This window comes from Folsomia candida, unplaced genomic scaffold, assembly GCF_002217175.1.
Source record: "Folsomia candida strain VU population unplaced genomic scaffold, ASM221717v1 Fcan01_Sc050, whole genome shotgun sequence".
NCBI classification, from domain to species: domain Eukaryota; kingdom Metazoa; phylum Arthropoda; class Collembola; order Entomobryomorpha; family Isotomidae; genus Folsomia; species Folsomia candida.
In genome coordinates, this window is record NW_019091242.1 from 200,911 (window position 1) to 226,753 (window position 25,843).

The 25,843-nt window shown below is 34.6% G+C and overlaps 1 protein-coding gene and 1 long non-coding RNA gene across 5 annotated transcripts; both read right to left on the reverse strand.

The window, feature by feature from the left end:
• Window positions 1-1,893: 1,893 nt before the first annotated feature.
• LOC110862207 (tip elongation aberrant protein 1) lies at window positions 1,894-10,877 on the reverse strand. 3 transcript variants are annotated; one of them, XM_035845298.1, is made up of 11 exons: window positions 9,872-10,877; window positions 9,199-9,435; window positions 8,949-9,130; window positions 8,249-8,532; window positions 7,948-8,179; window positions 7,005-7,396; window positions 6,215-6,692; window positions 5,676-5,903; window positions 4,827-5,269; window positions 2,876-4,520; window positions 1,894-2,441 (listed from the first exon to the last, which is right to left on the reverse strand). In XM_035845298.1, the coding sequence occupies exons 1-9, from the start codon at window positions 10,060-10,062 to the stop codon at window positions 5,058-5,060; spliced, it is 2,436 nt and encodes an 811-aa protein (XP_035701191.1). In that variant the 5' UTR covers window positions 10,063-10,877; the 3' UTR covers window positions 1,894-2,441; window positions 2,876-4,520; window positions 4,827-5,057. The 3 variants fall into 3 exon arrangements, with proteins under 3 accessions (XP_035701191.1, XP_021967075.1, XP_035701190.1); XM_022111383.2 differs by having other exon boundaries at window positions 4,853-5,269; window positions 7,005-7,399; window positions 9,872-10,712; XM_035845297.1 differs by having other exon boundaries at window positions 7,005-7,399; window positions 9,872-10,712.
• A 3,994-nt stretch (window positions 10,878-14,871) lies between these two features.
• Window positions 14,872-24,117, reverse strand: LOC110862206. 2 transcript variants are annotated; one of them, XR_004833356.1, is made up of 3 exons: window positions 23,887-24,117; window positions 23,740-23,793; window positions 14,872-15,457 (listed from the first exon to the last, which is right to left on the reverse strand). It is a non-coding gene; the product is annotated as an uncharacterized LOC110862206 (long non-coding RNA). The 2 variants fall into 2 exon arrangements; XR_002549142.2 differs by lacking the exons at window positions 23,740-23,793; window positions 23,887-24,117 and adding an exon at window positions 16,219-16,582.
• Between the last annotated feature and the right edge of the window lie 1,726 nt (window positions 24,118-25,843).

Here is a 25,843-nt window from a genome sequence, read left to right on the forward strand (position 1 = left end):
TCGGACCAGTGGATACCATGAAAGGATTCGTCAAGAACTGGTCAGTTTTAATACTAAATTCTGATAAAATCAGTGTTTCGGAAGCAAGAAATTATGGAAAAGAAAGTAGTTTTTGCAGGGGAATATTTTGACCTGCAAGAAATGCAAGGCGCAAGAAACTAAACTACGCCCTGTCGCTGTACTTCCTACGGCGCGTGGCTGGATGGCGCTTATTTCTCTCACCTTCTCCCAGTTTCTTGCACCTCGTTTTTCTTGCGGTCATTGCTTTGCAGTGTAAGATGCAAGAAATGACCAAATTTGACCTCGTTTTTTCTGAATTTTGACAGTTTGAGAGTTTGACAGTTTGACAGCTCTCTCGGATGCAAGTGCCCATTGCAAGAAATAGCGTTTTTTTTTGCAGCTGAATATTTTGACATGCAAGAAATGCAAATCGCAACAAACTACGCCCCGCCGCGAATATGTACTGCATACGACGCGTGGCAGGATATCGCATATTTCTTGCACTTTCTCCCAGTTTCTTGCATCTCGCATTTCTTGCGTGGCTTGTTTTCAATGCAAAAAATGTCAGCTATTTTGACCTGGAAGAAATGCACCGCACAGGAAACTAAGTAAGCCCCATCGCAATCCTTCATACGGCGAGTGGCTAGATGGCGCTTATTTCTCGCACTTTCTTGCACCTCGCATTTCTCCCATTTCTTTCTTTCCACTGCAAGAAATCCATGTATACCTGTTCAAAAACTTAGTTTTCATTCAAAAGTCAGTCATCCTGATTTCTTATTGATGATTTTCATTCACAATCCGTCATTTTTGTTCAAATTCATTTCATTTCACTTCATCGGACTTCATTCATATTTCGCCCCATGTAATAAGCATAGGATGAAAAATTAAATGAGTGAAAAATCCTTTCATTCAGACTCATTCATCTGAAATGACGGAATCTTTCACTCATTTTCATTCAAATCACGAGAAATTCATTTTCATTCATTATCACTCACCAGCATAATCACTCAAGTGAATGAAAGTGAACAGGTATGAATCCATGTAGTATCAAACCACCAGCAAGAAACGGAACACTGACTACCAAACTTCAAAATTTCCTTGCCTTACATACATAAATTTCACAATTTTATTTCTATTTCTTTTAAGGACCATCTGCATCGTTGTGATCATGATTCTCCTCGGGGTCTTTGGACAATTAGACGATATTTTTTATCATTATTTTCCCATCACCGTCATTCTCGTGTCTTCCTGGCTGATGACATTTCTCGGCTGCTGGTTCTACATCGCCTTCCTCGCAGGGAGAGGAATCTTCCGAACGCTGTGGCGTCAAGAGGATCCCGTCGAAGTGAAGGAATTGTGGAACTTTATTGGATTTGTGGGTGCCTTCGTCGCCATTAAAGTCGTCCTCGCGGAGATTTTTGTGATCTCGTTATTTAAATAAAATTCGAAATTACGAAAATATTTTCGAAAAAAATTCGAAGTATTTAATATTTATTAGAAAAAACGTCGCTTATGGAAGCTTTTTTTTCAAGCTACACCGGAATTCTGTAACGAGTTGTCAAAAAATCAGGCCAATTTATGAAAATAAAATGCAAATGGAACATTTTTTCAAAAACCTAGACCGGGATTTGTAAAGTTACATATGTCAAAAAATCAAGCCAAAAATTAGGAATCACGTGTCGCTTATCTTTCCGTTGAATGGCTCCTTTGAAGAGAAATATTCAATGCGTATTTATTTACCGAATTTGAGTCGAATAAATTGCGAATTTTGTATTTTACAAATAATTGGTGTATATTTTGAAATCAAAATGTGTAAATTTTTCAATTCTTAGTGAATGTAGAGTCGAATAGATTGCGTGTAATTTACAAATTATTGGTATTTTGGGATCAAAATGTGTGCAAATTTTCAATTCATGTTTATTCAGTGAATTCATAACCCATGCGAATAAATTGCGTAGAACGACGAATTCATAGTCACTAATTTGATAAATAATAGGTATTTTGGGATCAAAATAAAATATTTACAGATTTTCCATCCGTATTTATTTATCGAAATGATAACCTCGCGTCGATAAGGGATAAGTCAAAATCGGTGAATTCTTCGTCCTCCTTTTTAATCCCGGATTGTTCTTCTTGCGGTTTTTTGTTGGGGGCTTCAACGGTTTGGGCGTCGGCTTGTTTCCAGGGTCCGGATCCGATTGGTCCGGCTGAGTCGACGAGGACATCTGGGTTTGTGTTTGGGGGGTAATTGTGATGAATGTGAATTATCGTGGGGGCTGCCTTCTCGGTGGTGAGGGGGGACATTGTTGACGTTATTTTGGGGGCGGGCGTCGTGCTGGTAATTACTGCGGGATGTTGCTGCGGGGGAATAATTATTACTGGGGGAGAACCACCTAGTCCACCGGGGTAATTGTTGGCAAAGTAGGGATTTGACCACCCTCCTGCATAAAGAAAATAAATTAAAATAATGAAAAATTGGTAAAAATTAAAGTTTGGGAAAAAAATGATGGGATAATATGTAGGAATGCCGTTGGAGGATTTTTAAGAAGGAAATTTGACTAGTTTTTACGAAATTGTGTATTTTTTTGCAATTTTGAATTATCATTTCAAACACTGCTTAATTTTGAAGAATGAAAAGCATCAAAAATTGGTACGTCTCAAAATTTAAAGTATTTACAAAAAATAAAGAAGTAAAAATATGTTGGAGAGTTTACGAGGGAAAATTTAGCAATTTTTCACGAAGTTTGTACTTCACGCAATTTGACAAACAAAATTTGCAATTATCATTGCAAACAGTTGAATTTTTTGCAACCACTTTTAAAAAAAACTGCATAAATGAAAGCATATTAATTAAGCATGCAAAGTGCATAATTACCATAAACTCCTTGTCCCCCAAAGTATTGTTGCTGAGGTCGAAAATTCTGACCCCATCCGCCGCCGCCCCCACGATTATGACCTCCACCACCACCTCTGTGATTATTATGACCGTGACCACGACCTCCTCCTCCCCAACCAGCGTTACACACTACTCCAACAGAAAATAAGTAATAAGAACAAAAAACAGGTAAGATTACACGAATCAAAAAACTTTGGGAATTTAGCACCATTTTTGCAGAAAAGAAAGTATGCAAAAATTTCACAGAATTTTCTATAATTATACAAAATTATACACTCTTTAAAAAAATCGTACTCTGATAATGCGTCGTGCTCTAATTTTTAATAATTCTACAAAAATTATAAAAATCTATGAATTATAAAAATCTTCAAATTATAAAAATCAAAAAATCGTATTCGTATAATGCGTCGTGTTCGAATTTTTGTTTAAAAATCTTTAAATTGTAAAAATCAAAAAATCGTTCGCTTATAATACGTCGTGTTTCGTGTGTAGATTTAAATAAACTGACTTTTTACAGCTTCCTTAAATAAAATCAACCTTTTTTTCCAAAAAATGAGTACGTACACATTCTTATGCACCACAACATTTTTATTCCGTACCTTTTTTGTCTTAATACTTATACACATACATTTCTCATCGTCACTACTACAACGTAAAGTACAATCTTATGTATTATAGTTCATTTCACTCTTTTCTTTCATGTAGTATTATCACTCTTTTTTACTCATACGTAAAATATATAACTGGGTTTGTTACCCAGAAATTAGGTAAAAATAAACGGAATCCTAAATATTTCAGTTACAAAACCCATCACCACCAAAAAACCATGTAAAAAATATGACACAAAAAAATGCACTTCGTAAAATCATGCTAAATCACAGCGTTTCAAAAAACTATGACACGATTTTTAGGACCAATATAAATATACTAAAAATATGACACAAAAATGCTCTTTCGAAAAATCACAATAATGTTTCAAAAACAATGACTTGATTGACAATCACACAATTGTAATAATAAAGTAAAACAATCTTTGGTTTGGATTTACAAACATATTTAACTACGTCAAATAAGTAATTATCTGCATTTTGCTTCTCCTGCCTTCCTAATTTGTGCCATAGTTAAACCGCAATATTGGCACAAGTTACCAAAAAGTGAAGTATAAACGCACCTTTAATACATATTTATATACTGAGATTCTCACTTTCCTGAAATTTCTTCTGGGTTTTCAAGTTTACGAATTATTTTCATTTCTTTCAACATAGTCAAGTTTCCTTTCTACAATTACAATTTACGAATAAATAGACCAAAAAGTTAGTTAGTTAAATACTTTTCAAATATTAATGTAGCAAACGTTACGTGTTTTTTTACAAAATTTTTTTGAGTATGACAGTTTCCAATCAGTATTTTAAATTGCTTGCTTGTAAAAATTGGACAAAATACACTCGACCTTTCTTTAACTTTGTGTTATTGTGAATTTGTACAAGCAAAAGTAGACAAGTAAAAAAGCGACGGCAGCGTGTCGATTATAATTAGTGAACAGTGGACACAAATAAGTGCCGAGAAATTGTCAGAGTACGCTTCTCGTCATAATAAGTTATTAATTTTCAAGGGTGGGCGAATACTTTGTGAAGATACAATATTTTGGGTCCCGTTCTTCCCATAGTTTAGATTTCCGGGGCTGTTACACCCACAAAAAGACGAAAATCTACGTGGAGAAGGCAACAATCGTACGAAAATACAGTCTTTGTGAAGAAATTAACTTTCTATCGGGGTCAAAATACTTTATTTTTAAAGAAATTGTGAAAACAATGTATTTTGACCCGATAAAAAGTTAATTTATTGATAAAACCCGTATTTTCGGACGACTGTTGCCTTCTCCACGTGGATTTTTATCATTTTGTAGGTGTAACAGCCCAGAAATCCAAACCTTGGGAAGAACGGAGCTCAAAATACTGGATTTTGTCCACCCCTAAAATTAGCAATTTTAGTTAGATAATTAATTAATTAATTAATCGTAACACTTTGTTATTTATGAACGGTTTTGCTTTGCAATTTGAACAAGAGAGAAGTTTGAAAGTTCAACTTGGACAGATCGAGTATCATCAGAATCATCAGATCAGTAAAAATTTAGTTAATTGTTTCCAGAAATCAGATCGCGTTAGAATCCAGTAGTCGTCACTTTTCTCTGCTGCGACCCCGACGAAGGTCTGCTGCCACTGCTGCTACCATTTCCAGACGAAGAATAGAGAAGCTCCTGCCCCTGTGAGGATGAGGATGGGTTGACCCCAAAAAGGTCACGGGTCACACGTAACCTCCAAATCGCAAGGGGCTGTCTTTTCGACACGACATGACTAGAATGAGACTCGTTACCTATAAAACCAAAATCGACTCGTTATTAATTACATAATTAACGTACGACTCGATAACTCATCGCTAAAATGGTCAAAATCAGCACATATTTGACCATTTATTTCTTCGCTCTGGGAATTTATTTTAAAATTCTGAAAAACAAATTTGTAGTCAGTAAGTTGCGGAATAACGGAGAGTTTCTTAGGCAAGGTTCGATGAGTTCCAATTTCTCTGAGGGCTTTTTAAACTTGCGATCTCATCCTTCAAAAAAGTGTCAAAATCTGGAGTATATATTTTTTTAATTGGCAACTCCCTGCTCTACAAATTTGTCGTGCAGAATTTTAAAACAAATTCCCAGCGTCGAGAGATGATTAAAATTTTGACCATAAGGCGTCAAGTCCTACGTTAAGTAGTATAAATATATCACCTCCAATGAGTAGCATATAGTTCGGCGTGGAAACTTGGTAATAATACGGTGCTTCTACTTTCGCCTGTTCCACTTTCTCGGCCACAGGAATTTCCCCGTTTGCGCCACCACCCGAAATCGTGTCCAACTCGTACGCTTCAACAACTTGGAAGGCAGGATTGGTATGAAACGTGTTGGAGGAGCCGTGATAGTTGGGATTCTCGTAACCATTGTGACCTCCTGCTCCGCCTAAATCAAATTGGCACATTAACAGAAATATGCAATTTGTCAGACATTAAAATTTGTGACAAATGTCAAATATGTCAAGTTCAAATTGTCATAAGCTGTCAATTTGTGCGTCATATAAGTCAAATTGTTGATTTGTGCGTCATAAATTTCCAAGTAGTTCGACATATTCGTCATAAATGTTGGTCACATTGGAATTGTGATAAATTGGACGGTCAAATTGATAAATATGGTAAATATATATGGCAAATATGACGGCCAAATTGGACATTTATGACATATATCTGCTTGATATGGACAAGCTCCATCCTAACCTCCACCCCCACCCGGCCTCTGCTGCTGCTGCAAATTAATCCCATGCTCCATACTCGAATAGTCGGACGTGCATTCTCTCGCGAGTATAAAATGCGACGAGGAAGATGTCGAGGGGGGTTCCACGATGTCGGCGAAACGTACAGAAGCCGATTTCTTGACCGAGTTCTTTTTCAGATTTAATTGTAAACAAGTCGCGGATTCGGATCGTCGTGTCGTCGAAGGGCGCGACTCGACGGAGGCGGATGAGTAGGAATTGAAGGAGGAATCGGGAGGAACGATTGAGTCGAAGGTGAGTGCTTCCCCTTCTTCTTCGGGGAGAGACTCCGGCGTGTTTCCGGTCGTCGTGGGGGGCGAGTTGGTTGAAGAAGGGGGAGAATGTGAAGATTGTGAAGGTTGGACTGGGTAGAAATTGGTTTCATCACCGCCCAGGTCGATGAGAGAAACGGTCGTGGGTGGGAGTGATGAGGATTCTTGCTCCTGGGAAAATATACATAAATTATTAATTCAGATAAGCAGTGCTTCATTTCTTGCGGGTTTGGTAAGTACATTTCTTGCACTGCAAAGCAAGCAACGCAATAAATGCGAGGTGCATGAAACTGGGAGAAAGTGCAAGAAATATGCGCCATCTGGTCACACGCCGTATGAAATATAGCGGCGGGACAGTTTCTTACGCCTTCCATTTCTTGGGGTCAAACCAGCTCTAAAAAACACTTTCTTCCCGATTTCTTGCAAATTGCTACTCGCACCCGAAAGGGAAGTGAGGCTTATCGAACCGTTTAATTTTTTTACCTCAATCTTTCTTAATCCAGGCAACTCTAATTTCGCATCGTTTCCATTTTGGCACTGGTTATTCGCTAATTTTTGTTGGGCATGACTTTTGTTGCTGAGTGGAGGTCGTGGGCTCGCCTCCTCTTCCGATAAGCAGACAGAATTCGTCTCCGATAAGGCTTGATAGTCTCCATTGTTGTAAGCGAATCTCGCAAAGTCAGAGAACAAGGAGGAGGAACGATTCTTCTTTTCATCCCCGGACGAGGAGGACGATCCGTTCGGCACTGCGGAGGAGGAGGAAGGGACCTTAAGTTGCTGTTGGTGGTGAATTACTTCTTCGTCGTCATCCCCTTCATCGTCATCTTCTGGGTGGGCGAGCATCGATTCGTCATAGTCCCACCAGTATTTATTCTCTTCTGAGGGGAAGAGAGAGGAATTAGCGTAGGGCTCGATGGCTCATCGCCAAAATGGTCAAAATTCGCACATTTTTAATCATTTCTCTGCTTTGGGAATTTATTTTAAAATTCTGGACGACAAAGTGTAGTTAGTGAGTTGATTAATAGAATGTCAACGAGTTTTTTTTAAGCAGTTTCGACGAGTTCCAATTTTTCCGAATCGTTTCTCGGCTCTGGAAATTTATTTCAAAATTCTGATCGAACAAATTTGTATTCAGTGCGTTAGTTGATGGAACGGTGACGAGTTTTTGAAGCCAGTTTCAATTTTTCTGAAGGCTTCTTAAAAGCGAGATCTCTTCCTTAAAAAAGGGTCAAAATCTGGAGTGTATATTTTTAAAAAAAACTGCGAACGAAATTCTCTACAAATTAGTCGCTCAGAATTTTTTAATAAATTCCCAGAGCCGAGAAATGATTAAAAATGTGCTGATTTTGACGATTTTGGGGTCCTAGTACTTTAATCATAAATTTTAATTCCAATTAAAATTAAGAATTCGAATGAATTAACAAACCCGTCGAACCCGGAGACGTTTGTGAATTAGCCTGATTTTCATTCGGAGTTCCTTGCACTCTTTTATAAACGATGGGAAGAATTGTACCCCACGGCCAAACTCGGGGGCACGGTCGGCACCCATTTAAAACAATTCGCTCCCAGGTTTCTGCCAAGAAATCGAACCTCCAAAATTCATCGACCGCCTTTCCTCCCCGTTCTCCAGCCAAAATTAGGAGTGAATCCAGCGCCACCTGAATTAATTAATTCAATTAATTAACTAATTGTCAATTAATTAGTAAAATTCTGCCCTTCTCTCTCACCAATCCGACATGTCCATGCAACGGTCCTGGCCCATATTTTGTCTTAATTTGCGTCCAGAGTCTCGTTTTTAGATCAAACCTCCACAAATCTCCGAGCTCTAACAAGTCCTGCATCCCACCGTGAATGTAGAGGGAGGAATTATGCAGGGCGGCGATATGGGAGTGTCGCGGACAAGGAAAGTACGACGAGGAGGAGGTAAATCCACCCGAAAAACTGAAATACCACGGTTTCGCGTTCTTCTTGTGAAGGTCGTGAGATGAGAATAAGTGCCAAGACTCGGTTTCTGTTGTAATTTACAAAAAACATGAAAAAATATCGACGTTAACGTAGGTCTCGATAACTTATCGTCAAAAGCAGCACATTTCTAATCATTTCTCGCCCCTGGGAATTTATTTTAAAATTGTGGACGACAAATTTGTAGAGCAGGTCGTTGTCAATTTTTAGAAATATACACCCCAGGTTCTGACCTTTTTTGAAGGAGGAGATCTCAATTTTAAAAAGCCTTCAGAAAAACTGGAACTTGTCGAAACTGGCTCAAAAAACTCGACGCCATTCCATTAATCAACTCACTCGTCGTCCAGAATTTTACATAAGTTCCCAGAGGCGAGAAATGAATAAAAATGTGCTGATTTTGGTGATAAGTCAAAATCATCGAGTCTCCTACGTCAAAAATTTTTACAAAGTTTGTGTGAAACTCACCGAAATGAAATGCCCATAAATCTCCTAACGATCCCTTCAAATCTCTATATCCGCCATAGACAAGCATATAATTGTTCCAAACCGTGGCAGTGTGACCTCTCCGCCCAACCGGCGTTTTGGTCAAGGCTTGTCGCGATACTTCCGGACTTTTCAGCATCATTTGTTTCTTCTTGAGACGATTTCTAGTCATAAAATCGTTCCAGAATTATTAATTACGTCCAAAATTATCAAATATTTATCGGTTACTGACTCTGCCTCCCCGCTATTGTTCGGGGTGCACCCCCACCTCCTCCAAGAACCCGATTCGACCCCGTAGATCCACAAGGGACTCAAATCTTCGCCATAACTAAGACTAATCTCTCCCCCAAAGATGTAAATCTTGCTGGAATAATACACCATGGAATGTTCTTGTAAATGTGGAGGCCATTCTCCACCGTTCTTGTCCAAGGGACGGATTTCTTCCCATTTTCCCAGCTTCAAATCAAGCCTAGAACAAACCAAAAGTAAACAATTAACTACTTGTTTATGTCCAAAGCTAATCAACTAATTATCACGTTGGGGAAAATACTTTATCAAAATGCAGTATTTTGAGCTTTGTTCTTCCCAGGATTTGGATTTCAAAGGGTGTTACACCCACAAAATGACGAGAATCTATGTGGGTAAGGTAACAGTCGTACGAAAATACAGGTTTTGTGAACAAATTAACTTCTTATCGCTGTCAAAATACATTGTTTTCACGATTTTTTAAAATACTGAATTTTGAACCAAATGAAAAGTTAACTTCTTCAAAAACCCTGTTTTTTCTAACAACTTTTCCCTTCTCCACTTAAATTATCCTCTTTTTGTGGGTGTAACACCCCCGGAAATCCTCACCCCGGAACACAGCTCAAAATTCCGTATTTTTATTTTTACAAATTCCTTACTTCCAAAAATCCTTCAGCGGAAAAGTTCCCGATCGTCCCCCAAAAATGTAGAGGTCATAATTCGAATTAGCCACCGTCGCGGTAGGGACAAGGACACCGCAATGTTTGTACCGAGAAGGGGGGTGGTTACCCAGTTCGGGTTCACCGTCCTCACCCACGCCCCCCTTCGTCAGTATTATGTTGGACCACATCCTTGCTTATCTTAATTATTATTCCTTCAAGATAAGTTATCTTAGATAACCACCAATTCACAATTCACCAATATTTCTCATAATTTCGTTGTTCCTGCTGCACTTTGAAGCCGGAAGTGTAAAAAGTACGAATTTTTAATATCCTTGCACATCAAATATAGATTGTAATGGCTTTTTACATCAGGCTTGGACCAAGTCAATTAATCAAGTAAATTAACATTATAATCACTAATTAATTATCCTCAAACTGCACTTTACAAAAATGTAAATAAAAACAAAGCAGAAACACATATATTATTTTACAGAATCAACTTCCTCGAACCAACTGTGTGCCTCGATTAAACACGATGACACGAAAAACTCGATGCAAAAATTCAGTCTCAAAATACACACGCAATCAACGAATGACGAATACCTTGACTATAATTAAGTTAATTACGTTACGAGTTATGTTATCATCGTTATTTATCTAAATAAGCGGTGTTTCTCTCGTTTATTTTCACCACCACCGAACCGACCAAAGTTGCTTTCACTTCCTTCCTTTCTCTCTCTCCCACCAATAAATAAACGTGAGGGAAAGCATTCTATTCTATTTCATTGTGTTTTTCACCAGAACCACCACCACCAAAAATCAATAAGATTCTCATTCCTTACATATAGCAGAGAGGATCTTGTCATTTCTCATCATGTTGGTCTCTTTACTCGGGTTGAAAATAGCATCAAAAAGGACGGCGGAACAAAATCCAATGTCCCTGAGAAGAGATCTTGTTCCGTAATAGTGTCATCCATTATGGAGAACATGTTTGGATGGAATATCAGCTTTTCTTCCTATAAAGTCGGTGTTTATTATAGAATTTGATTTTGCGCACATCTCCAACAACCTTTTTCCCCTCGGTCGGAGTACATATTTGCATCATGGAAAATGCCAAGTTTCACGAAAACTTGGTTATATATTGATGTGGATGTGACATTTATCATCACAATAAAACGAGGACATTAACATTCCTCCGACACAAAAGAAGTAATAATGTTGTGTGCAAATTACATAGTTCGGGGGCTTTGTTGTCGCATGCAGGAAAATTTGTATGTACGAAAGTAAAGTTGAAAGTTGTTGAGGCTTAACCAGCAGTTTTGCATGGTATTTTCATGGAATGAATACTGTATAAAAGTGTACATATGGCGAATACATACAAATGTACGGAAATATGTGGGTGGGTATGAAATATGGGCCAAATGTAAATTATTTAACGCTGAAGTTTTTTTATCCAGTCAAGTTTTTGTAGCTACTTTTTTGATCCTCGAAATATTGAAAATATGTACGAAAGTAAAGTTGTTGAGCTTTGTGGATAACAACTTACTTAAACAAGCCACTTGCAATCCACTTTTTCTTCCTTAAATTATTGAGAAAAGTTTTTGGAGGTATGTATTTTTGAAGAAAAAAAAATATTTACATATTTTTGAAATAACAGGTGGATGAAATATTTACAAAATATGGATAAAAGCTAGCATTATTGATAAATCTAAATGTTTCATAATTTTTCTAGCGATCTGAGAAAGTTTAACAGTTAAATATGTCAAGTTAAAAAGTCAAACATAAATAAATAAATAAATAACTTTTACAAGCAATGTTATTATTCAGATTCTAGTCATCACTTTTAGAAAAATGTAAGGTTTGCAATTTGCAATTTGCAATTTGCAAATTCAATGTTTACAACTTTGTTAATTCTTTAATGCTGAAATACCTTTTAAACTCGGAAATTCAAATCTAATCAATTTTGAAATAGTGAGAAAATTATATATCTAGGTATATATTTTTGGAAAAAATACCCAGACTATTTCCATACGTTTGAAATAATAGCTGAAATATTTACAAAATATGGATAAAAGCTATAAAAAATTATTGAGAAATATGTAGCCATTTTTTAGAAATTTTAACAATTTAGGCATGCTAATTAAAAAGTCTAAAATTAATTAATAACCATTTTACGCAATGTTATTAATAATAATAACTTATTATTCAGATTTTCGGGGAAAATATTTGTATTTACAAGGTTTATAACTTATATATATATTCTGATTGCAGATGTTAGATATTATCTAACTATTTTTTTTAAATGACCAACTCTAAAACTATTTGCATGAGGCATTCTTACTAACCAAAAATATCAAAATCGTGTAAAACTGGTGGATACTATTTACGTGCAATTAATCTGCGGATAAATACTTGCACAACACAAAAATTAAGAAACTTACAATGGTGAATGGAAATCTCCCAGCGTATGCTCTCCAATTTTAAGCAAATTAGTCTCAATCAATCACAAATGATAAATTAGTGTCAATCGATGGCAAATTTAATTGGGATGAAATTTGCGAAAGACACGATCTCCCAATAGGCACGTTTGGGAGAGATCATTGCATCCAAGGAGGAGAAGATGCGCCCAAAAGTCGACAAATTTGACACTTTCCAAATTTACTCCTGGTATGCAAATATCCCTGCCAAACGTGACTATTGGGAAATCGTGTCTTTCGCAAATTTCATCCCAATTAAATTTGCCATCGATACACATTAATTTGCTCAAAATCGGAGAGCATACACTGGAAGATCTCCATTGCAACTTGTTGTTTTGCTTGTCGTCGAATGTTGATCATTTTTTTAACGCAGCACAAACCACTCAATGATAAATGCGATAACAAGTCATGCCGCTGTGGCCTCGATTAATAATCCGATGAATTGAATTACATAGATTAACAAAACATGAGCGGATGTACATTAGTGCAGCAGAGTCAAGTGTGTTAAATATTATAATTGGAGATGACTCATTTAATCGGGATGATGTTTTTATTAATTTAATATTCAATTAAATTCCTGGAATTATTAAAATTCTGATAAAAATTCATTCAAGACAGTGAAACAATTATTTATTAGGTAAATATGTAATTACAAAAGATGTAATTAATTTACAAGTAAATAGTGCAAAAAAGAGTAATTTGCATATGTAAATGTTAACCATAAAAATATTTAATCGGGTCGATGATTTTTACTGATTTAATTTAATTATTGAGATTTCTGAAATTCTGGAAAAAGATTCATAACGATCAAATAGTTAGAGTTTTGTATGCAATTTCAAAAGGTGGAATTTACGAGAAAATAGTGTAAAAAAATGTAAATGTTAAACATCAAAGTATTTAATCGGGTCGATGATTTTTATCAATTTAACATTAAATTACTGGAATTACTCAAATTCTGAAAAAAATTCGGGACGATGACAGAATTAGAGTGGTGAGAGGTGTATAAAGTATACACCTCTTTATTTTTACACTATTTGCTTATAAATTATACAGTATAATTTATAAGCAAATAGTGTAAAAAATGAGTAAATTTACATAATATGTAAATTTACTCATATTATGTAAATGTTCCCCATTAAAATTTGATTGATTTACTAATACATTTAATAATACACATTTTGACAGATTGATGACAGACAATAATTAATAATGAGGTTAATAATTTTGTGGTAAACATGTAAGTAACGTCCAATTCATTCATTCATATTTAGCCAAAGGCATAATATTTACTGTATGGAATTTGTATCAACTTTTCCATAAATATGTAAATCAGTTACTAAATCCTTAGTCCAGCCAAAATGTGGAATGTGTAAACTTGACTTTTATAAAGTTAAATCAATCAAGGTAAAAAATATATGGGTAAAAATATCTGTAAAATTCTGTAAAATTTGGTAATGAAAAATTTTATCAAGTTCATTATCATAAAAAAATATATTCCTTTGCTCAGAAAGCGTTTTAATTATCAATCTCACTTCAAAATTTTCAATTATCGATCTCAATTACAAATTTTAATTGTCAATCTGCATCCAAGTTTTGATTACCTAAAATCAAAATACCGATTATCAAAATCTCATTTATTTATTTTTTGGCGTTTTACACTGATTTTTTTTTACATCTGGTTATTTTACTGTTTTAAAAAGTACAAAAAAATTATTGGTTTCCTGAAAAATATTTACCTTCGGTTCATTTTCCACCACCGGGGAACCAAACAGGACAATCAAATTATGTACATTCGCTGCTTTTCGTACAAAACACTTGATGCGAAGAGCAAACGAAACCGTAATTGAATTACGGAAATGTCACACGGGTTGCGTGCCTGCTATTTTCAGCATCAATAATTAATGTCCTTCCTCTCCCGGAGTATCTGTACTCATGTACAAAACACAGAACATCGGAAAAGCATGACGGTCCAAATAAAATAGGAGAAAGTGAAGTGAAATGCAATCTAATTAGTGTGCTATTTGTCGTCCTAAAAAGAGCTAAAATGCGCAATAATCAGGTAACAGGTTGGCAAAAAAATACTAAATAATCGATCTTCTCCTCTTCTTCTTCCCATTTATCTTATAGCACGAAAAACAACCATACAATCTACCAGGAACACATTTTAAATTATTTACTATAAAAAAGTCACGTGTTAGTCACCTGAGTCATTATATTAATTAAAAACAGTGAAAGGATGACCACCGGAAGTAAAATAGGAGAAAGTCGGACAAAATACCAGGAACGGAACCTATATATATTTTTAAATATTTTTATTATAAATGAAAAAAGTCACGTGTTAGTCACGTGTAGATTGAGTCCCATTTTACTGATTACAAACAGTGAAAGGATGACCACCGGAAGTAAAACGGGATAAAAGTCGTGAAATGCAATCTAATTATAGTGTTACACATTCATCCCACAACACACGCTAACAGGTTGCCAGCCCCCAAAAAAAAACAATCGATCGATCTCCTCTCCTTTTTCTTCTTCCTAATTTATGTATTTATTATTTAATTTGGTACAAGAAACCACACTTATTTTACGAACAGGGAATTTTTTTCTATAAAAAAAAAATCACGTAAAAGGTATCAACTTAATTTTACTGATTTAAGTAGTACACGTCACGAATTATGTAAAAAGGTGTGAATTTCACATTTATTTTTTCATACAAAGTCAGGTTTTTTTTGTAGGGATACAAAATACATAGATAAAATTATCAAAATTCTAAATTTTTGATTGTCTCGTTATTACACGTTTCACAATTTTGATACATACACAGAAAGCTCAAGACGTTAATTTTTTCCTCACTTTTGCAAAATATAACTGAAATTTGATTGATGATAGCAGCTCTTTTTTGTGTTTTTTTTCACAATTTTTCATTCTTCTCCTCGATATCCAGTCCAATTCAGTCGTATTCATTTATCTGTTTAGGCAGGCTTCATTGAATTTGCAGTCCAGGCAGGAATTTAGTAAATTATTATGGAACAAGTTATGTGATGTAATTTAGTAGTGATGAGTTTTTGTAGGTGGGAAGGAAAAAATAGGCACGATGTGATGATGGCAGCTGAAATAAGAAAAATAAAACTCGTTAGTAAATCATATAATTATTTAACTACTTTCACATTTAACTAATTGTTCATTGTTTCGGGTGCAGGTAAGTAACCACTTGCAAGAAATAACTGCAAGAAAGCGGTTTCTTGCAGGTATTTTGACCTGCAAGAAATGCACGGCGCCAGAAACGACGCCCTGACGCTATTCTTCATACGGTGCGCCGCTAAATGACGCTTATTTCTCGCACTTTCTTGCACCTCGCATTTCTTGCACTTTATTCCTTTCCAGTTCAAAAAAATGTAGCAAACCCACAAGAAACGAATCACTTGGCAGAAATAACGGCAAGAAAGTGGTTTCTCGCAGATATTTTGCCCCGCAAGAAATTCAAGGTGCAAGAAACGACGTTCCTCCACTATTTTTCATACCGCTCGTCGCTTGATGACCAATATTTCTTGCAGTTTCTTACACCTCGCATTTCCTGCACTTTCTCGCTTTCCAGTCCAAAAAATATGTAGCAACCCCACAAGAAACGAATCACTTGGAAGAAATAACGACAAGAAAGTGGTTTCCTGAAAATATTTTGACTTTTTTCTGGTATTTAGACCTACAAAAAATGCACCGCACAAGAAACTCCTTCCCACCACCGCCATACGGCGTGTGGCTAGATGACCCACATTATTTCCTCCACTTTCTTTCCTTCCAACCCCCCCAAAATATATAGCAACCCCACAAAAAACAAGACCCTCCAAAAAATTCCAGACATTACAAAATTACCTCTCTCCACAACCTCCACTCCCTCCTCAATACTTCAAAATGATGTAGCAAGCATGAATAATTCCGGGAATGTAGCCCAACAGCGTGAGAAGGATGTTAATCGCCAAATCCTTTCCGCACCCCTTCTCCGCCAAGACGCCCAACGGAGGGAGGATCACGGCCAGGATGAATTTGCAAATGTCGGTACAAGTCAGGGCCATTTTTGCGAATAAATTTGCAACTTACTTAACTGATTGTCAGGTTGGTTGGATAGAAATCGACTGAATGTGAGGATTGGAAAGGGAGAGATTATGTATTTAAATACGGTTGGAATTGTGCTGGGTGATGGTTCTTGAATGTTGTATGTCTCGTAAAAAAAGCAAACACCGTCTGCCTCATCATTTTCTATGCTATGGAGTAATACTTAACTATGGTAACTATTTACACGTAGATCTAGGCATATAAGCCACCGCTATGTAGCTGACTAACCAACTTTTTTTATGCGACGGTGATGCATCCCTTTTTCGCCCGAATTAGGCCTTATGTAGACGTCATAGTTGTAGGTCTGTCCGTATGTCGATTACGCTTCCAAAACTTATCCAAATCAGGGCTTTTTGTACGCGTCATAATGGTCACTAACTTTTTTTATGTGGTATTTAGTGATGCATCCCTTTAGTCCGAATCAGGGCTTATGTACACGTCATGGTTTTATGTCTGTCTGTCTATCCATTATGTTCGTAAAGCTTATCCAAGTAAGGGCCTATCAACTTGTCAAAGTTGTCTGTCTGTGTATAGATCACACTTGTAAAATTTATTCAAGTCAGTGCTTATATACCCGTCATGGTTGTCTGTCTGTCTGTCTGTGTATCGATTAAGCTCGTAAAACTTCAAAATTTTGTAAACTTGTAGAATATGCAAAATTACGAATCAATTTCGCACATATGCAAAATCTGTAGAAAATTAGTAAAAATTGCAGTAGTCGTATCAGGCCAACCTCAATTATTAGTAACAATCTGACTCGGGCTACATATGTAAGACTGCATTCTGCATTTTTTGTGGGGGGGATCCAACCGTCATGCAGCACATTTCGAAGCGGCGAACACTGCCTAACTTTCGATCGGATGATGACGCCATGCATGGACTGGAAGCTGTATTACATAATCTGGATTGCACTGATTTTTTACGTGTAACGTGTAAATACATACACAGATATTTACGAAAGGTTGGCCCTAGGCTTGTGGAGAGTGAGTTGAGTGGAAACGGATGGATGACATGTTACGGTTGATGGTTTGGTTAGTTAGTGGTGGGTTGGATAAGCCGGCTTGGATGTTAATGTAGATTAGATTACGTGTGTACATACGTACAATTTGGAACAGTCACCCGAAACATATTTCTTAATTATAAATAACAAATCAGTCATTTTTTTAAAGAATGACTAAGATGACTAATGAGAAAAAATGACTATTTAGCATGGTCATGGACTGAATAATGATACAATTTTTGGTAAATTATGTAGTTACCACTCAAATTTGGTAATTTGTTCGGGATACAAATTGATTTAGGATACAAATTTTCATATAATGCAATTTTGTTCCAAGTTTTCGAAGAAGTTAATAATTTGATTATTTAAGTATGGCAAAGGTTTAGAAAGATATTTGTATAATGAGAAAATTAGTCAAAAATGGAAATATGCATACACGTGCAAAATCTTACATTAAAATTTTAAATATATAATTAAAGTAGATAGATTACAAAAAAACAAATCCTCGACGAAATAAAATTTCGTAAAATTCCAGATTATTTTTAAACTCGTCTTTTTAATTGAGTAACAATTTTTGAGTGAAATGTATTCCAACAATATAGTACATATGTTATATCTGATAATTTACTAAAATTTTTTAACTTTGATAAAAAAATTGATCGGTGTAATTGCTACTCAAAAATGTGGAATGTTTGCATTTTACGTGCTTAATTTTGGATATTGCACATGTTTAATTATGAATTATTAACGCAATTATTTATCCGATCGGAAATACGCATAACGAAATAAATTTGCGGTTACAGTGACCACGAGCGATTTGATTAATCTCGTGCGCAATTTTATGACCAGCATGAATGTGGTACACATAAAAACCGTGTATGTGCGAATTTGGGATTTTTGCAACACACTAAAATTACCTACCTCGTCCAGAGAGTAGGTTACTAATGTTTGCAAATATGTTTGCAAATATGTGTGCAAATCTGTTCAACACAAGCCCAAGGACGTACTAAAAGAGCCAGTTTTACTTACAGACCTGCTTAAAATTTCATGAACAAAAAATATCCTCTGGAACTTGTTATTTTGCACTTTCCATTTCTCTCTACTTGACTCGTTAGGTCATTAATTTTGGCAAATTTATGCTGATTCTGACATTTAGTTTCGACTCGTCTTCTCTTTATGGGGGTACAATTATGGCAGGTATGCAGTAATAATCCATTAAACAACTCGATGCCTATTCGAGAGTGGAATCATGGACAAAGGAAAATTGCAAAATATGTAAATCCTTCTGGACCAGACTGGAATGTTATCATGGATAAATTTCTACAAGTAAGTCGTTCTATGCATGCAGAATATGCAGTGGCCGCGGAAGCTGTGGGGACATCGGGGGACGTTAACATTGCAGGATGGGGGAGGGAGGGGTTTGTATAAGATGGGGAGATGATGCAGATATCGAACAACCGTGGGGACATTGTCCCTCTGTCCCCACACACCCTTCCGCGGCCACTGGATCAGTTTTCTACTTATGCATACTTTTTATTAAGTAATGCACAAACCAAACCACACAATTAAGATGTATATACCAAGCAAAGTTAAATGTTAAATCATCCCTAAAGTTAAATCACATAATATATTCGCACAACTACTTATGAATATTTGCATTCGCAAATTTCAAGGGAATCCAGTTCCAGCATGTCAAAATCAAAATAAATGAAACTGCGATTCCTTCTATCGTAGAAATAATGCTGTTAAATTTTTTATCTTTAATTCAACCTAAATATTTTCCAACTGCCCGATGAAATCTACAGTTTTAATAATAAATACAAATATTTAATTTCTTCAATCGACGCGAAACTTGTTCTTTTCTATAAAATTTTTTTTTATGTATTTTTAATATTTTATTGAAATTAAAATCTATTCTATTCAATCCAGTAATTTCTATTTTCCTCAAATTTAATATTGTCCTAGATTTGAACATCTGACCTGTAATTTTATTAATATTGACAATATTTCATTCCTACGACCGGCATTTTTCCAAATTTTCACAATAAAAATCATAATTCAATTAGTAATTTTTATTTTCCTAGATTTGAATATTACTCTTAAATAACGCATAACACGAAATTCATGGCATGCAGATCGTAACTATTTAATTAGGTAATTATAAGTATACTTTTCCCACTGGGAATCTACGCATCTACAACTTTATTAATACTTCAAAAATATTGAATTTCAACAATCGGCGTAAAAGTTTATTTTATTTTTAAAATTTTCGCTTACTTGTTTTAAATTTCTTCACTAAAAATAATAATTAAAATTAAATCATGATTCAATCAATATTTTCTATTTTCCTCAAGTTAAATATTTTCCTGGATTTAAATACTACTTTATCTGACCTGCAATTTTATGAATGTTTAAAATATCTCATTCCTACGAACGACATTTTTCGACACTTGGAATTAAGTAATTAACCTCCGATTTAATTACTGTTCCAAAAATATTTAATTCTTACCATCATCGTGAAATTTATTCTTTATGTCAAAATTTTCAAATATTTTCACATTTTGAAAATTAAAGCTATGTAAATAATAGATTAGATCCAGTAATTTCTACTTTCCTAAAGTTAAATATTTTCCTAGATTTAAATTCTGCTTGGAATTTTATTAATATTGAAAATATTTCATTCCTGCAAACAATATTTTTCCAAAATTTGCAAAATAAAAATAATTATTCAATTAAAAATGTTCATTTTTTCAAAATTATATTTTCCGAGATTTTGAATATTAATATAAAATGCATAGTACAAAATTCATACTATTCAAATTAGGTATAGTCAATTACATTTTCCTTCAAGATTTACAACACCTGCGATTTTATTAATACGCAAAAAGTATTAAATTTCTAACATCGGTGGGAAAGTTTTTTTTCTTCAAAATTTTCACCAACTTATTTTTAATTTCTTTACTAAGAAATGCAATCAAGATTGCATCAATAATTTCAATTTTTCTCAAGTTAAATATTTTTCTAGATTTGAATATTCCTTAAATAATGCATAGTACAAAATTCATACTATGAAAATCGTAACTAATTGTAAATAAGTACCTTTTTAGATATTCCGAAGCTATTTAACCTGTGATTTTATTGATACTCCAAAAAAAATTGAATTCCTATAATCGTCGTGAAAGTTTTTTTAAAATATTTTATATTTCTTAATTTAATACTTATTTATTTTAAATTTCTTAATTAAAAATAATAATGAAAGTAAAAATCTTGTAAATTTATTTGTGTATTTTTCAAACTTTATTGTCAAATATTATTTATTAAACTTCTCCAATCACGCACGACGCAATTTGAAAATTCGTATCTGAAAATTCTATAATTATATTTTCAAAATATTTCTGAACCTACAATCGGCGTGAAACTTGTTCTTTTTTTCAAAATTTTTTCATTTATTTTGAATTCCTTCATTAAAAATATTAATTTAAAAAAGTTCATGATTCAATTAATTATTTCGATTTTCCTCAAGTTTAATATTTTCCTAGATTTTAATATTCCTTAAATAACGTATAGTACGAAATTCTTATGCAAATTGCGTATATTTTAAAACCAAGATTTTTACGACCTTAGATTTAATTAATATTCCAAAAATATTGAATTCTTACAACCGGCGTGAAAGTTTGATTTTCAAAATTTTTACTAACTTATTTTAAATTTCTTCACTAAAATTAATAATACAAATACAAATTATGAATTTAAATTTATTAACGTATTTTTCAAACTTTGTGATCCAACATTATTTGTTAACCTTCTCAAATTACGCATTACATATGTCTTTCAAGCAGTTGATCTAAAATTTCAATAATCAAGTTTTCAAAAAATTTGTAAACCTATCATCGGCGTGAAACTTGTTATTATTTCAAAATTTTCACTTATTCCTTCATTAATACAAATATTAACTAAAATGAAAACCAAAAATTTCGAATTTATACGAATTGCGATTTTATTAATATTTCAAAAATAAAATATTGAATTCTTCCAACCGGCATGAAAGTTTATTTTATTTTATCCGATTTATTGTAAATTCCTCCAGTAAAAATAATAATTAAGGTAAAAATCCTGCATATAAATATATTTACCTAATAAATAATTTCTATTTTCCTCTTCTAGTTTCCTTAAATATGTTTTAAGCTTTGTTATCCATTCTCAAATCACGCATTTTAGAATCCGAAGAATTTATGTCAAATTTCATTAAATCGTATTCAAAAAATTATAATTCTACGACCGGCGTGAAACTTGCTCTTTTTCAAAATTTTCATTTATTTTTAACTCCTTCATTAAAAATATTAATCAAAATAAATTCATGATTCAATCAATAATTTTGATTTTCTTCAAATTAAATATTTTACTAACTGTATTATTGAGTAATGTTTATCAAAAGTTTGAAATCACGCAGTGTGGGGGCTGAGGAAGTCATCTAAAATTCGAGTAATCTAATTTTCAAAATATTGTAATCTTACAATCGGCGTAACACTCTGTTTTTTTCAAAATTTTCATAAATTTGTGTTCCTTCATTTAAAACTAATATTAAGTAAAATACTTAAAAAATTATGTATTTTACGACTCAATTAATAATTTTTATGTAAATTCCTCAAGTTAAACATTTTCCTAGGTTTATTATTTATGAAACTTTTCAAATCAAGAATTATGGATTTCGTCCAACTCATCTAAAATTGCATTAATATAAATTTTCAAACTATTTTAATCCTACAATTGACGTGAAACTTGTTCTTTTTTCAAAATTTTCTCTTATTTTTGATTCCTTCGTTAAAAATAAAAAAATAATACGATTCAATTCAATCCAATAATTTCTATTCTCCTCAAGTTAAATACTTTCATAACTTTGTTATTCGATAGTATTTACTAAATAATGTGGAAAATCACGCATTAATGAAAAATCTAACACCATGAATTTAATTTATCTGAAATTTCATCAATCAGATTTTCCAAATCTGTTAAATCCTACAATCGGCATGAAACCGGCACAATTTCCAATTATTCTCAATTCTCCATTAAAAAAGCTACCTGGCAAAACTTAAAATATAAATAAATACTTTCATGTGACATTGACTCATCCAGAAAATGAGTGGTCTCTCTCAAGAAAATAAAATTTCCTCAACGAGAAGCATGATTCACGTGTCACACGTCACGTGACCACGTGCTACGTAATAGTATTCCATGATGTCACCGTTCCCACCAACAACAATGCCGTAATGTCGTCATTAAATAGTTACGTGGCCAATTATTCATCCCCCATACGCCACGGATCGACCATGACTAACTAATCAACCAACATCCATCCCTCCCATCCAGGGCTGCAAATCTCGCTAAATAAATTCGCATACGCAAAAATTAAACGAACAGTCACGTCTGCACTGCTGCAGTCATAACTCAATTTAAACGATGAGATCACCACATACAAGTGCAAAAACAAAGGAACAATTTGTGCAAAATAAAACGGCGTCTCATTCTCCTCTCTCTTACATATTTCATCAACTCCAACTCTCCAAAATAATAATAAACAAACCAATGTCGTCCGTCTAGTTTTTGCTATTATGTCAATGCCAAGTCCTAGCACATGTTAATTCCATTCCATCGCCAGCACCACTATCTTAATGACTTTGCCATTGAATGAATACCAAATCACTTTTTGTACAATGTAAAATGTAAATATTTATGTAGCAAGTAATGTGCAAAATGGTGCAAATAATTAAATTCGAACAATTTTGAGAGAATTTTGGTCAAAATCTTAGGTATGTAATTCGATTTAAAAATTGTAAGCAAACATTGTCCTTTCTTTACCATTGAATGAACGTCATGTGCAAATCCGTGCAAAAAATTTCAACAATTGTGCCAAAATCACGTACGTAATTCGATTCGAAAATTGCAAGCAGGAAATTCTGTTACCATTGAACAAACTATGCAAATCCGTGCAAAAAATTTCAACAATTTCAACTAAAATTTTGCCAAAACCATGTATGCAATTCGTTTCAAAAATTGCACTAAAAAAATCTTTGTCATTGAACATACTGCATGTGCAAATCCGTGCAAATAAATTGAATTTCAACAATTTCAAGAGAATTTTTACCAAAATCAGGAGTATATTTCGATTTAAAAATTGTAAACAAAAAAGTCCCCGATAAGATAACTTCTTTAAAAATAAATTCACACCCACTTCCCCGAGGAAATGAAACAAGTAAATTATTTAAAAAAAATTAGATACACACCTTCTCAATATTTCAGGATGATATAAATCGCATGAATTATTCCGGGGATGTAACCTATCCAAACAAAAAGAAATTTCAAAATTTTGAAAAACCTCCGGAAAATTCCAATCAAAGAAATCAAAAATTTCAAAAAAGGAAAATATATACCCAAAAGCGTCAGCAAGATATTGATCAAAAGGTCCGTCCCACACCCTTTCTCCATCAGAACACCGATCGGAGGCAGGAAAATGGCCAGGATTATTTTACAAATGTCCGAACAAGTGAACGCCATTTTTAGGAAATTTTCTTTCTTTTCAGGAAATTTATCCAATGTCAAAAATAAGGATGTTATCTCTTCCACGACCTGTCTCCAACTAACGTGCAACCTTGCTCCCAGAGACTATTTTGTTATCTACTAAAACTCGTTTGGTTGGGGGTGGTGGGCGCTTTGTTGTTTGTCGAAGGAATAAAAATGTGATCACTGGGACACGACCAGAATAGAGACAGAGATGACAAATCAGTGGCCGCGGAAGGGTGGGCGGGGACAGAGGGACAATGTCCCTAGGGTTGTTCGATGTCTGCATCATTCATCTGCCCATCTTATACAAACCCCGCCCTCCCCTATCTTACAATGGCAATGTCCCCCGATGTCCACACGGCTTCCGCGGCCACTTATGACGATGTATGGACAACAACAAAAAATGGTTATATCCAAAACACTGACAGAAATTCAAGTGCTTTTTCATATATCTTTTATCTATGTGTATGGGACGATGCAGGATGATTGCATTTGGGCATAAATATGTAGAAATGATGGTCTTCTGCTAGTCACTAGTTGGAGATTTTATCATCGCTTCACTTGCTTACAAACATTACATCATCATCGCGGACGGAAGGTCATCTCTCTCAGGATGGAGGTCTCCCAGCGGATGATCTCCGATTTTGAGCAAACTTGTATCAATCGAGGACAAATTTAATTAGTATGAAATTTGCGAAAGACACGATCTCCCAATGGGCACGTTTGGCCGAGATTTTTGCATCCGGAGAGGAGAAATCGCACAGAAAATTTGGAAAGTGTAAAATTTATCGACTTTTCTCCTCTTGGGATGCAAACATCTCTGCCAAACGGGCCCATTGGGAGATCGCGTCTTACGCAAATTTCATACCAATTAAATTTGTCATCGATTGACACTAATTTCCTCAAAATCGGATCACATACGCTGGGAGACCTAAATTGTGTATACATTAAAAGCCGGATCATGAAAATGCGTATAATTAATAAAAGCTATAATTTCTTGACAGGTGGAAGTACAGACATTACATATTTTTTTTAGTTTGCGTCAATTGCCAAATGGTCCAAATCCACGTTTGAGAGGAAATGAGATTTTTGGTAAAACTAGTGTCGATCGATCGCAAAATTTAATTTGGACGAAATTTGCGAAAGACACGATTTCCCAATGGGCACGTTTGGCAGAGATATTTGCATCCCAGGAGGAGAAATCCGGTTCTAAAGTCGACAAATTTTACATTTTCCAAATCTACTGTGCATTTTTCTCCTCTTTGGATTCAAATATCTCTGTCAAACGGGCCCATTGGGAGATCGCGTCATTCGCAAATTTCATCCTAATCAAATTTGTCATCGATTGGCACTAATTTGCCCAAAATCGGATCGCATACGCTGTGAGACCTCCATTCTCAGCAGTCACATCATGCTTAAAGAAAAAAAGAGGTTGAAATGAAGAAGAAATAGCAGAAAATGCGGTAGACATCCAGTTTTAGCGTTATTACTAAGAAAGGAAAAGTGAAGGCAAAAGTGGTCTGGTGTGGCATTTTCGTCCAATTTGTTCTACCAATCATCTCGACGAAGAGGAAGGTAAACAATGGAAATTGGACACAATTTTTATAAAATGTCGAGCAGAGTTCCTTTTTCCCAAGTGGTGACGGCGGACGGATGTCGGTCGGCGTTGTTTGACAAAGCGTGTCCATGAATGAATGAGGGCTATGTTTTTCTACCGGATAATAATATCATATGTAACAATACAATACATACGTCGCGATATTTTGTTGACACAGGAATCCAATTGTTTGCCAATATTTAATCTAATTGATTATTAGCTCACCCTGC

Bases quoted from the DNA above. Each gene is read 5' to 3' on its own strand.
- LOC110862207 (XM_022111383.2), bottom strand. From the start codon at position 10,062: ATGTGGTCCAACATAATACTGACGAAGGGGGGCGTGGGTGAGGACGGT. The intron at 5,904-6,214 runs GTTAGGATGGAG...AATTTGATTTAG, and splicing joins GAGGCCGGGTGGGGGTGGAG to GCGGAGCAGGAGGTCACAAT. The intron at 5,270-5,675 runs GTGATATATTTA...TTGGTTTTATAG, and splicing joins CTATATGCTACTCATTGGAG to GTAACGAGTCTCATTCTAGT.